The sequence below is a fragment of the Neopelma chrysocephalum genome, unplaced genomic scaffold (genome assembly GCF_003984885.1).
Source record: "Neopelma chrysocephalum unplaced genomic scaffold, ASM398488v2 Primary Assembly neopelma1_97034, whole genome shotgun sequence".
In the NCBI taxonomy this organism is placed as follows: domain Eukaryota; kingdom Metazoa; phylum Chordata; class Aves; order Passeriformes; family Pipridae; genus Neopelma; species Neopelma chrysocephalum.
This window is the reverse complement of record NW_020925676.1, coordinates 1,180,262-1,192,272: the sequence shown is the minus strand read 5'-3', so window position 1 is coordinate 1,192,272 and position 12,011 is coordinate 1,180,262. Positions and strand designations below refer to the sequence as shown.

The 12,011-nt window shown below is 39.4% G+C and overlaps 1 protein-coding gene across 1 annotated transcript in view; it reads right to left on the bottom strand.

Annotated features, from left to right (window-relative positions):
* Nucleotides 1-583: 583 nt before the first annotated feature.
* Nucleotides 584-12,011, bottom strand: part of MAN2A1 (mannosidase alpha class 2A member 1) — a 113,959-nt gene continuing 102,531 nt past the window's right edge. The window contains exons 21-22 of the mRNA XM_027671156.1: nucleotides 4,900-5,010; nucleotides 584-3,623 (exon numbers count right to left, since the gene is read on the bottom strand). Coding sequence (XP_027526957.1) covers nucleotides 3,471-3,623; nucleotides 4,900-5,010 — 264 coding nt within the window. The 3' untranslated portion in view covers nucleotides 584-3,470. The remainder of the gene's footprint in view (nucleotides 3,624-4,899; nucleotides 5,011-12,011) is intronic.

The following is a 12,011-nucleotide window of genomic DNA, read 5'->3' as shown; positions in this document are numbered from 1 at the left end:
TTGCACGATTAGGCCAAGGCCTATAGATTAATAAAGTTATTTCTCCAAGTTGCACTACCCTATAGGAATATAAGAGAGTTTTAAAAGGTTCACAATAGGACTATAAGAGGCTGAAGCAAGCAGTATGCTGGATCATTGCAAGCTTTGGTAGTTTATAATGTACTGTTCTAATTGTTTGCGCTGATTGTTTTTGTAATGTTCTCGTGACCTTCTTATACAATTAGGAGGGGGGAGATGTAGGGAACATGTCCCGAGGTGCAACAGGAAGGCACCGAAGCTAGGGGACATGCGCAGAAACAGACACTCCTATTGATTAAGGGTCATGTGGGAACAGGGTATAAAAGGGCGCGCGTTGTTTGAATAAACCTCTTTGTTTACCATCTCACAGAGAGCGTGACATGAATTCTTTATTATATAAAGGCAGCGGCCACGTGGCCGTTACACTTTTATTTGGTGGCTGTGGAATAGATCGCATCTTTCATCAGGAGTTCATTTCACTACAGATAACTGTAATTCCCAAAACCTACTGATAGATGAGCCTTCTCAAATAAGGTGCTTTTGTTATTTCTCTCTCTTTTTTTAAAAATTTTTTAAATTTAAAATTTTTTAAATGCTACAGCCAAGGCATTAATGACACTGGCCATATCTCACAATACATTACCTTTTATTAGAGATCTTATTTTACATATCCCCATAAGATATAAAACCTTCCAAAAGAAAATATCAAAAACCTTCGACTGAAATCAGTTTGTTTCAGACAATATGAGCAAGTAAACCAAAGACAATTATGATAATGGAATGTAAAAAAAAAAAAAAAAATGAGTACAGGTACAACTCTGGTAGAAAAGTAATTACACAGTTTTAAACCATTTCTTAAACAGCATTGTCTTTAAAACCATACTGAAAGGTAAGGATGCTTGGCTGTCTTAACCAGTAGTTACAAACCCAGCAGGGATAAAAACCGAAAAACCCCCCCAAGATAATACAATTGAATTAGATGGCCAACTCACAGAAATACAGCATAAGAATTCATTAAGACCTGTCGGGCAAAAAAACCCAAAAAACCCACAAACCAACAACCCAAACTCCCATCCTCACTGACAGCCACATTCCAAGCAAATTAAAGCAAAATTTATCATGAGACTTTGACTGGAGTTTTGACTTACTTAAGGATTTCAGGAAAGGATCCTGAACTGAAAACTGTTGTTACACAAAAAATGCAAAACAAAGGAACAAAGATTAAATCTGCTGGTTAAAGAAGATTCAGGCATCATGATTGTACAGCTAATGAGGAAAAAAAAAAGATCGAATGCTATACAAGGAATCTTTTGAAGGAATTCCAAGAGGCAAAATACTTTAAAACTTTATTGCATCAAAATTTTACTTTTCCGCCTAACGAAACTGAAATAGCATTTTGAATATTTTCTTGCACAGAACACATAAAAGTCGCTTAAACATTTTAATTCTGAAGATGTAACAAAATAAATGTCATGAGAAATTCCTGCTGGAAAGTCTACCAAGTTTTGAGTTCCAACAAAAAATAGTATTTTCAAATACTATATCTAAAAAAAGTTACAGTACATGTTTATTGCATGAAAACATCCATTTATTGGATCCATCTGATTCTTCTATTTGTGGTTAGTGTTCTTATATTCTTGATGTAACTTGCACCAGATCCTACTAAGTATTCACATTATTACAAAACACACAGTAGATTGAATTAAGTAGGAAAATCTATACAATCTCAGAGATCCAACCTGTGACAATGCATGAAATATAAGTATGACTTTCATTTTCTTTTAAGATAGCCTGTAGCTACATGATATAATTTGACAGATTTTGATATTTGATACAATTGTGAAACAACAGTGATGAAATTAAATACAGGAGGCAATATTAGAACTAGCACATCTTTTTACCAATTACGATGACTTTTCATGCATTAGTATTGAAGATAAGCAACGATGTATGGAAAAGTAAAGCATAAGCGAGATATAGAAGAATGAGCTATGAAAATAAATGAAGACTAGAAAATGGGATCATACTCAAGTGACTGTTTATATATATTAACTGTAAACAGCAGCTCTACTTAGGGAAATGTTTTTCATACTTTGATGGCTTAAGCACTAAATGTGAATTAATATGAAACAAAGTAAAATTAAGTTTTCATTCTTCAGTAACATGAACACTGGCAATGAAACTGAGGTTGCAAGTTTGCGAGTTTGAAAAATGTTTTTTAAAATATAGGCACGTGATTCTGAATTAACAGGTCACCACAGTCTGTGACATGCAAGCACATGTTTTGATGGGTTTGCAAACCATGTCTTGCTTACTATCAACTCTCTGCATCAAGTTGCAATTTTCTTGAAAGCAGCTGAATTTAGCTTCTACAGTAATTCTTTTTTGCCTGTGTTTCAGGTTATGACATCATATTAATACATTCAAATAGTCAAAACGTTCAGAATAAGATAGCACAAACTTGGTGCAGGAGTACATAGATCAGAGTGTGGCCAGCATTGTCAAATAGGAGATACAGTAATATATAAACTACTTTTTCCCCAAAAACATTAACACAGACACCAAAATTGTAACAAGACATATCAAAAAATAAGGCACATTTATTTTGATATGGTAATCTTGAAATAGAAAACTCATTTCAGAGAATATCAGTATCTAAATGAGTTTTATAAAAAATCTTGTATTCATGATAACTATGGACATTTCTCATCATGGTAATGGAATAATTGCACATATCCCAGTGTGTCAAGTAACAAAATGGGAGTTTTATTAAACATTTCCATTGCAAAATTACTTCATAGGTTCGTGTTTTCCTATTTACATAACTCAGGTGGAACGGTAGAAGTATTAGAATCTACCACCACTTATTACAGGTACTGCAGGCTTTCATTTTACCACAATTAATAATCCCCTTTGTGTTGAATAAATTGAAATTAATTGTGGAATAAATTGAGATTATTGTCATTTATATAAATGATTGTAAATATTTGGACATTAGCTACTACACAAGAACATTTTATCCTGTTTTATTTCCAAGCTTCATCAGGACTTTCTACACTGAGTTATTCATACATAAATTCATCAAGAATAAGCAAAAGAAGGCTGTTTAAAATCCAATCCCCTCTTTATGAAACTTAAAACACCAAAAGCATCATTAGTCAGCATTTAACCTGAGATTTAATCTGTTGAGAGGTTAACATCCTTAGAAATTTCTTCACTTGTTGTATTAACTTATACTGATGTTTCTATTTTATGGGGGGGGGAACCTGAATAAACAAAAAAGTTGCTTGCAACATGGCTTTTCACTGTGTGGTCAAAAAAAATATAGAATGCATCTTTTTCTCACAGTATCCAGAAGCTGGAACAATATTAATCTGCTTCTTATTGCACGTGAAACTAAGAGGAGTATAATTGCAGATCCTTCTTCTCTATCTGAGTATTAAAGTAAGATTTCATTTTAGCCGAATCCGGAACGTATTTATCTCCATAGAACTCATATTTATTTCACTTATATTTCTGCCATCTGGAAGTGAATGCATCAAAGATAAAGATGTGGGTGTAAGACTTTCCACTCTGAATTTGTTAAAGAGTTTATGCACCTTTATCTGGAGGGGAAAGAAAGAAAAAAACCAAAAAGCAAACAAAGAACTGTATTTAGAAAAGGCAGTATATATCTTAAAATTATACATCTCCTTACAGGTACCAGCACAGCAATTCTCTCACCAAAGACTATGAATATTTTTAAGTACCATAAATCAAATACTATATACTAATTCAGAACTTTTTAGGCAGTATTCACTTACTACATTTCAAAGGAAGTTAAATGAATACATTAAAAACTATTAGAAATATTAAAAATCTTCTTGTTTCTTATTAAAACAATATTTATGCTTCTCCCTAAAGAAAATCCCAAATCTATTTTAAAATTTTATTACAAAATTGCTACAGATTAATTACCTTCCATTCCATCTATAACCTTCAGAAAAAAATTATTTATATTTCATAGTTTTACACATCACATCAATTCTATAAAAATCTTAAAATACTTAGATATTTGTACTGGTGTAGGTCATTTAAGAGAGAATGGGCAGACAACATGCTATAATAAGCAACAGTCACATAACTTGTGGATATATTAGTAATATTCAAAAGATACACTTTAGAATATGTAACTTGATTTCTTTTACTTCATAGAGTTCTAAAAGACTATTAAAAATTATCTGAGAAATACTTATTCACAGGAAGTTAATGAGATTAAAACTAATTTAATTCTTGATGGTTACAGGGTTATTCCCACAAAACAGCAGATTCACAACTTTATTAAATGGAAAGCAGCTTTCAAGGTAAACTCTACCATTGTCCTGAAAGTATAACTCTTGAGAAATAAATACCTAGCCTTCACCTACAATATGCCACCAGCTGCCACAAGAGAGGAGCCCCAAAGAGAAGATACAAGGACTCCCTGAAACAACATCTCAGCCTTGGCCATATTGATCAACATAACTGGTCTACTCTGGCCTCCAATCGGGAGGCCTGGAGACACACCATCTATAACGCTGCTGATGCTTTTGAGAAAGCACGCAGGATCACCCTTGAGGAGAAAAGACAACGCAGAAAGAATCGAGCCTTGCAGAATACACCTCCTAAGGAGTCTTTCTGCTGTGCCTTTTGCAACCGGACATGCCTATCTCGCATTGGCCTTCTTAGCCACCAACACGCTTGCAAGAAACGTGGGTAGAGCCCTTCCCAAATCTTCATTCGCGAAGCCTAGCCATGATAACTCTTGAGAAATAAATACCTAGCCTTCACCTACGATATGACTAAAGTATCAATGTTTCTGCAATACTCGTAAGGTAAGTTGCCCATAAAATATCAACATACCTTTCCCTGAGTAGTGGAACAGAGCAGACCCATGTCTGTGTTTGAAAATCTACAGTCAAATCCTTTCCTGTGAAGAATCAGAGCAGCTTCATCAGATGGCTCAGCATCTACCTACAAATAAACAAGATAAAATATTACTCACAGAGTAGAAGGAAGAAAGACATTTTAGACCTCATAAAATTATCATTATCATACAGTGATAGAGCCACTTATACCTTAAAAAATGTTCAGCCTAGATTCAACCCTCATGGGTTTTTTTGAATTTTATAAGACTAAACACAGAAAGAACCGAACTGCAAAGAGTCGAGATATTCAATGTACTACAGAATATAAATGTATGTTGTTGAGGTTAAAGCTCAGTACTTGCACTTATACAGACTTAGAACTGAAGTGTAGCTATCACAGTTGTATTAATTGGCTTTCCACAAAAATTATACGGCAAAACTGAAAACAAAATGGAAATCACGTTAACTACAATAGTCAGATGTTGCAAAGCTGCTCTCTAACACAGCTTAAGGTGTACAGAAAACTGTACACTGAAATACAAATATGAAATAAATTTTATGGTTATCTATAAGATATTCAGTGTTCTTGAGCCTCAACAGACGTCAAAGAGTAACTCAAAAGTAACCAACAATCTCAATGTCCTAGTTTGGATCCTGGTGTTAGTACCAGAGGACAGTGTGAGTGGGGTCTGTGTGCAATGCGAGCAGGTGAACAACTTGCTATGCCTGGTGGCAGAGCTCAAGGAAGAGGCGGAGAGACTAAGAAGTATTAGGGAAAGTGAAAGGGAAATTGATTGGTGGAGTCACACCCTTTTGCCCCCAAAAGAAATCCAGCAGGAGACGCTGAAGCCCTGCCCCTCCTGCCATCAGGCAGTTGGAGCAAACCAGGTAGATGGGGGGAAATGGAAGCAGGTCCTTCACCGGAGAGGTAAAAGAACCCCCTCCCAACTCCCACCATCCCCCTGGGTGCCCTTAGAGATATGAGGCCTGGGACTCAGAGAATTGGGCAGAGAACAGACAAGAGGAAGATCTGTCTAGAAGGTCTCCTGTTTGCACCCCGTCTACCAGATGGGTTACAACTACAGCTACAAAGAAAAAAAAGAAGGGTAGTTGGGGTAGTTGTAGTTGGTGACTCCCTTCTGAGGGGAACTGAGGGCCCTATATGTCGACTGGACCCATCCCACAGGGAGGTCTGCTGCCTTCCTGGGGCCCGGGTGAGGGATATTAGTAGGAGACTCCCTCAGCTAATTCGGCCCTCAGATTATTATCCACTGTTGGTAGTCCAGGCTGGCAGTGATGACATTAATGGAAGGAGTACCAGGGCTACTAAAAAGGACTTCAAGGCGCTGGGTCAAATAGTTGATGAGACAGGAGCACAAGTGGTGTTCGCATCAGTTCCTGCAGTAGCAGGGATGAATGAGGAGGGAGTAGGAAAACCCATCTTGTCAATAGGTGGCTAAGGGATTGGTGCCACCGGCGGAACTTTGGGTTTTTTGACCATGGGGCAAATTCCATCATACCTAGTCGCTTCAAACCAGATGGGCTTCATCTATCTAGCAAGGGCAAAAGGACTCTAGCCCATAAGTTGGCGGGGCTGATAAGGAGGGCTTTAAACTAGGTTTGAAGGGGGAAGGGGTTGAAACCGGGCTCTCCAGAAAGGAGCCCAAGGGTGGACAGCCCAAGTTAGGAGTCAAATCAACAGTCCAGCTGAAGTGCCTGTACACCAATGCACGCAGCGTGGGTAACAAACAAGAGGAGCTGGAAGCCATCGTGCAGCAGGAAAGCTAGGATGTAGTCGCCATCATGGAAACATGGTGGGATGACTCGCATGACTGGAGTGCTACCATGGGTGGCTGCAGTCTCTTCAGAAGGGACAGGCAGGGTAGGAGAGGTAGAGGGGTGGCTCTATATGTTAGAGAGTCTCTTGACTCTGTAGAACTTGAAGTCAGTAACAATAAGGTTGAGTGTCTGTGGATCAGAATCAGGGGGAAGGCCAACAAGGCTGGTATCCTGGTGGGAGTCTGTTACAGACCACCCAATGAGGATGATGAGGGTGATAATTATTCTACAAGCAGCTGGTGGATGTCTCAAAATCGCCAGCCCTTGTTCTTGTGGGTGACTTTAACCTGCCGGATGTCTGCTGGGAACTCCACACAGCAGAGAAGAGGCAGTCTAGGAGATTCCTAGAATGTATAGAGGATAATTTCCTGTTCCAGCTGGTAAATGAGCTTACCAGGGATGGAGCCCCGCTAGACCTCCTGTTCACAAACGGAGAGAGGCTGGTGGGAGATGCGGTGGTCGGTGGACGTCTGGGACACAGTGATCATGAAATAACAGAGTTTTCAATATTCAGGGATGCAAGGAGGGCTGTCAATAAAACCTCTGCGTTGGACTTCCGGAGGGCAGATTTTGGCCTATTCAGAAGACTAGTTCAAAGTGTACCCTGGGAAACAACCCTTGAAAACAAAGGGGTCCAGGAGGGATGGACGTACTTCAAGGAGCAAGTTTTGAAAGCACAGGAGCAGGCTGTCCCAGTGTGTCGAAAGGCAAGCCGGCGGGGAAGACGATCGGTCTGGCTGAACAGGGAGATTTTGAAAGAAATTAGGGTAAAGAAGAGAGCCTACCGATTATGGAAAAAAGGGCTGGCTACTCAGGAAGAATTTAAGAGTATAGTTAGGTCATGTAGAAAGAAAATTAGAGAGACAAAGGCACAACTTGAACTGAATCTCGCCACCTCTGTGAAGGATAACAAAAAGTCCTTCTACAGATACATCAATAGCAAAAGGAGGGGCAAGGAAAACCTCCATTCTTTATCGGACATGGGCGGGAATAGAGTTATCAAAGACGAGGAAAAGGCTGAGGTATTTAACACCTTCTTTGTCTCCATTTTCAACAGTAAGACAGGTTGTCCTGAGGACAGCTGGCTTCTGGAGCTTGTAGAAAGAGATAAGAATCTGAACAGCCCCCCTGTAATCCAGAAGGAAACAGTTAGTGACCTACTGAGCTGTTTGGATCCTCAGAAGTTTATGGGATCAGATGGGATCCACTCAAGGGTGATGAGGGAGCTGGAGGAAGAGCTCATCAAACCTCTCTCCATCATTTACCAACAGTCCTGGCTCACTGGGGAGGTCCCAGATGATTGGAAGTTGGCAAATGTCACGCCAATCCACAAAAAGGGCCGGAAGGAGGACCTGGGAAACTACAGGCCCGTCAGCCTGACCTCAGTGCCTGGCAAGGTTATGGAGCAGACCATCCTAAGTGCAATCCCACAGCACCTACAGGATGGACAAGGGATCAGACCCAGCCAGCACGGGTTTAGGAGGGGCAGGTCCTGTCTGACCAACCTGATCTCCTTTTATGATCAGGTGACCCGCCTGCTGGATGAGGGAAAGGCTGTGGATGTGGTCTATCTGGACTTCAGCAAAGCCTTTGACACCATCTCCCACAGCATTCTCCTGAAAAAGCTGGCAGCCCACAGCTTGGACAGGGGCACTCTGTGCTGGGTTAGGAACTGGCTGATGGCCGGGCCCAGAGAGTGGTGGTGAACGGTGCTGCATCCAGTTGGCAGCCGGTCAATAGTGGTGTCCCCCAGGGATCAGTGTTGGGCCCAGTTCTGTTTAATATCTTTACTGATGATTTAGATGAGGGGATTGAGTCCACCATTAGCAAATTTGCAGATGACACTAAGCTGGGGGGGGGAGTGTCGATCATCTGGAAGGCAAGAGGGCTCTGCAGAGGGATCTGGATAGGTTGGAGAGTTGGGCTTATTCCAATGGGATGAGGTTCAACAAGGCCGAGTGCCGGGTCCTGCACTTTGGCCAGAACAACCCTCTGCAGCACTACAGGCTGGGGGCAGAGTGGCTGGAGAGCAGCCAGGCAGAAAGGGACCTGGGAGTTTGGATTGACAGGAAGCTGAACATGAGCCAGCAGTGTGCCCAGGTGGCCAAGAAGGCCAAGGGCATCCTGGCCTGGATCAGGAACAGCGTGGTCAACAGATCCAAGGAAGTGATTCTTCCCCTGTACTCAGCGCTGGTGAGGCCACACCTCGAGTACTGTGTCCAGTTCTGGGCCCCTCAGTTCAGGAAGGATATTGAGGTGCTGGAGCAGGTCCAGAGGAGAGCAACAAGGTTGGTGAAAGGGACTCAAGCACAAGTCCTATGAGGAGAGGCAGAGGGAGCTGGGGCTGTTCAGCCTGGAGAAGAGGAGGCTTAGGGGAGACCTCATCACTCTCTACAACTACCTGAAAGGAGGTTGTAGCCAGGTGGGGGTTGGTCTCTTTTCCCAGGCAACTATCAGTAAGACAAGAGGGCAGGGTCTCAAGTTGTGCCAGGGGAGGTTTAGGTTAGACATTAGAAAGAATTTCTTTACAGAGAGGTTAATCAGACCTTGGAATGGGCTGCCCAGGAAAGTAGTGGATTCTCCATCCCTGGAGGTTTTCAAGAAGAGACTGCATGTGGCACTTAGTGCCATGGTCTAGCAACCGTAGCGGTAGTGGATCAAGGGTTGGACTTGATGATCTCGGAGGTCCCTTCCAACCCAGCTGATTCTATGATTCTATGAAATCACTAAAACCACCATTTAGGGCAAATCACAGCATAGAATGCCTCAAATCAGAATCTTGTTTTCATATGTCAAACAGAGTCACAGCCTAGAATTGGATAGAACTTCTTTCATTTACACTAAAATGTAGAAACCCACTCTTGTACAGCAGGAGTAACAGCAAAAAATTCTTCACATTTTAGATGAACTTGCATGTAAACCAACTTCACACCACATGAGTGGCACATCACAAGATGCCCTTCATAGAATCATAGAATTGATCAGCATGGAAAAGATCCTTAAGAATTCTAAGTCTTAACATTATTGTAGCTGTGCCACTATCCAAAGCCATGCTAGTTCTTCAGGCTATTATTCTCTTACTTATTTCTGGTTTACTTGCTTTTGCACTGGTGCTTTTTCACTAAAGCTTCTGCCATGAGTTCAGTTCATTTCTGGTACTTCAGAAACCTATGCCAGTGAGCACTAGACACTTTGTCATGCTTTAGTTCTTGAAGTTTACCAAATGAGAGGTCTTACCCTAACAGACTTTCCACATAGTTTTCTTCTCATAAAGGAGTTCTTGGATCAGCCTGAACCAGCTTCTTTGAAACCCAGCATGACACAGATTCAAAGTGCGACAAATTTATAGTATTAAGTACTCATTCAGATAATAAAAAAATGGTAAACTGATAAACTTAGTGGTTTTAATTTCCCCCTTTAAAATGGTAAAAATTTATTCAGCAGTATTTGGAATTGAAATGAGGTCCTTTTTAGTAAAACACTGATGGTTAAAACCTTGGCATAGTTTACAAATCATGACTAAAACTCAGTTTGAGAAGATTTCATGTACACTAGCTTGTAAACACCCCAAATCAGGTTTTTAATTAATGACCAGTGTCTACAGACAGGATTTTAAAAATGTTTTCAGTATTTAATAGAATTGATGGTTAAACAACTTTTTACCCTGTTCGTTGGAACAGTCATACCACTTTCTACGTGAAGTAAAGTAATAATGATAATGTGACAAAATTAGTTTCCCTCTCCTACTATGAGACAGCTGACTTGGTTTTCATTGTCACTGATGTGACAGTGTTGCACTTAAAAGCAGATTTTTTTATGCACACAAAATAATACTGTCTGCCTAAACATCAGATTAGTGAAACATTAAAATTTAGACTGAAAAAGCCTGACTTCCCATGGGGTAAATTAAGGTTAAAAATGACAAGCCAGTAATGAGTATCAACACTTCCTCTATTATCTTCTACTAATCTGCATAACAAATGCATGTATGCATTTCAAATTACGGCATGAATATTTAATCTCTCAAATTTTTAAAATTAAATATTAAGATTCAAAAGATTTAAAACATAAAAGTAACACACAATTAATGACAATTTGAGAAAAAGGGTTTACTATATCTATGATATAGTATTCAACCTTATATCATGCATATAGCAACCATGTGCAAAAAAATAAAGCTATTCTAACTCATTTTCAAAGCAGGTGTAAAACTAAGTCACACAGCCTTCACATCTACTTTAACTTACCTGTTCTTATATCATCTCTAGGTAAATCAGACTAATTGCATGCAAGCCTAAGGAATGTCTGAGCAAGGATGAACTTAATTTACATCAAATACACCTTCTAAACACAACCATGCTCACTGCACAAAACTCTGTAACCAATTCCTCAATTTTCAATAAATAACAACATCCTTAACCCTGTAAAACTTCACAGCAGTGTTACATGGCAAAAAACCCCTGACCACTACACTATCAAATCTCTGACTAGCTTTCTTGGAAGAGCTGCCAAAGTTTGATTTAATTTTGATCTCTGAGAATTGAAATGGAGCCTCTCATTAGGCTTTTAGATAGAAAAAAATAAAATTTCTAGGCTTTCTCATAAGCAGTATGCCAGGACAATGTTGCAAAAATTTTGAATAGAAAGAAAAAAACATTTAAACTCTTTTTAAATCCAAAAATATAAGGCAACATGACAAAATTATGTATTTATGTTTAGTATAAAGTGACAAATGTTCTCAGTTTTAAATCTTGAGGCCCAGTTTAATACACCAGGTAAAATCTGTGTCAAACTTCTTAACTAGAGATCTATTAAAAAAATTCTTTAAATGTCTCATTCATAAGGGATTGGACTCTTCCACAACAAGATCAGATATCTTACATAAATAGCAATATTCTTTCTGATTTCTACCTTAAATCTTAATAATAATTTATTTTAATTTGGTACCCTTTTATGTGAAATTGTAATGGATTATGGAAAATCAACAGCTAAAGCAACAGAGAAGTTCATATTGCTGGAAAAAAAAATTCATTGTGTCAATTAGCCAGAATTATGACACTTACCATTCAAATTCATGGAAGATAAAGAAAGGAAGCAGAAAGTGAGGAAAGATTTACAAAACTATTTGCAAAATATTTTCTGCTGTGGGGAAGGACTGTTCTGTGCCTATAATGATGTGCTCCTCTCCTATGACTACCTCCAAATGTTCACTTTGCGGTGGACAAAGTGAAGCTGCAGGCTCAAGAGCTGTCAATCAATAATCAATGA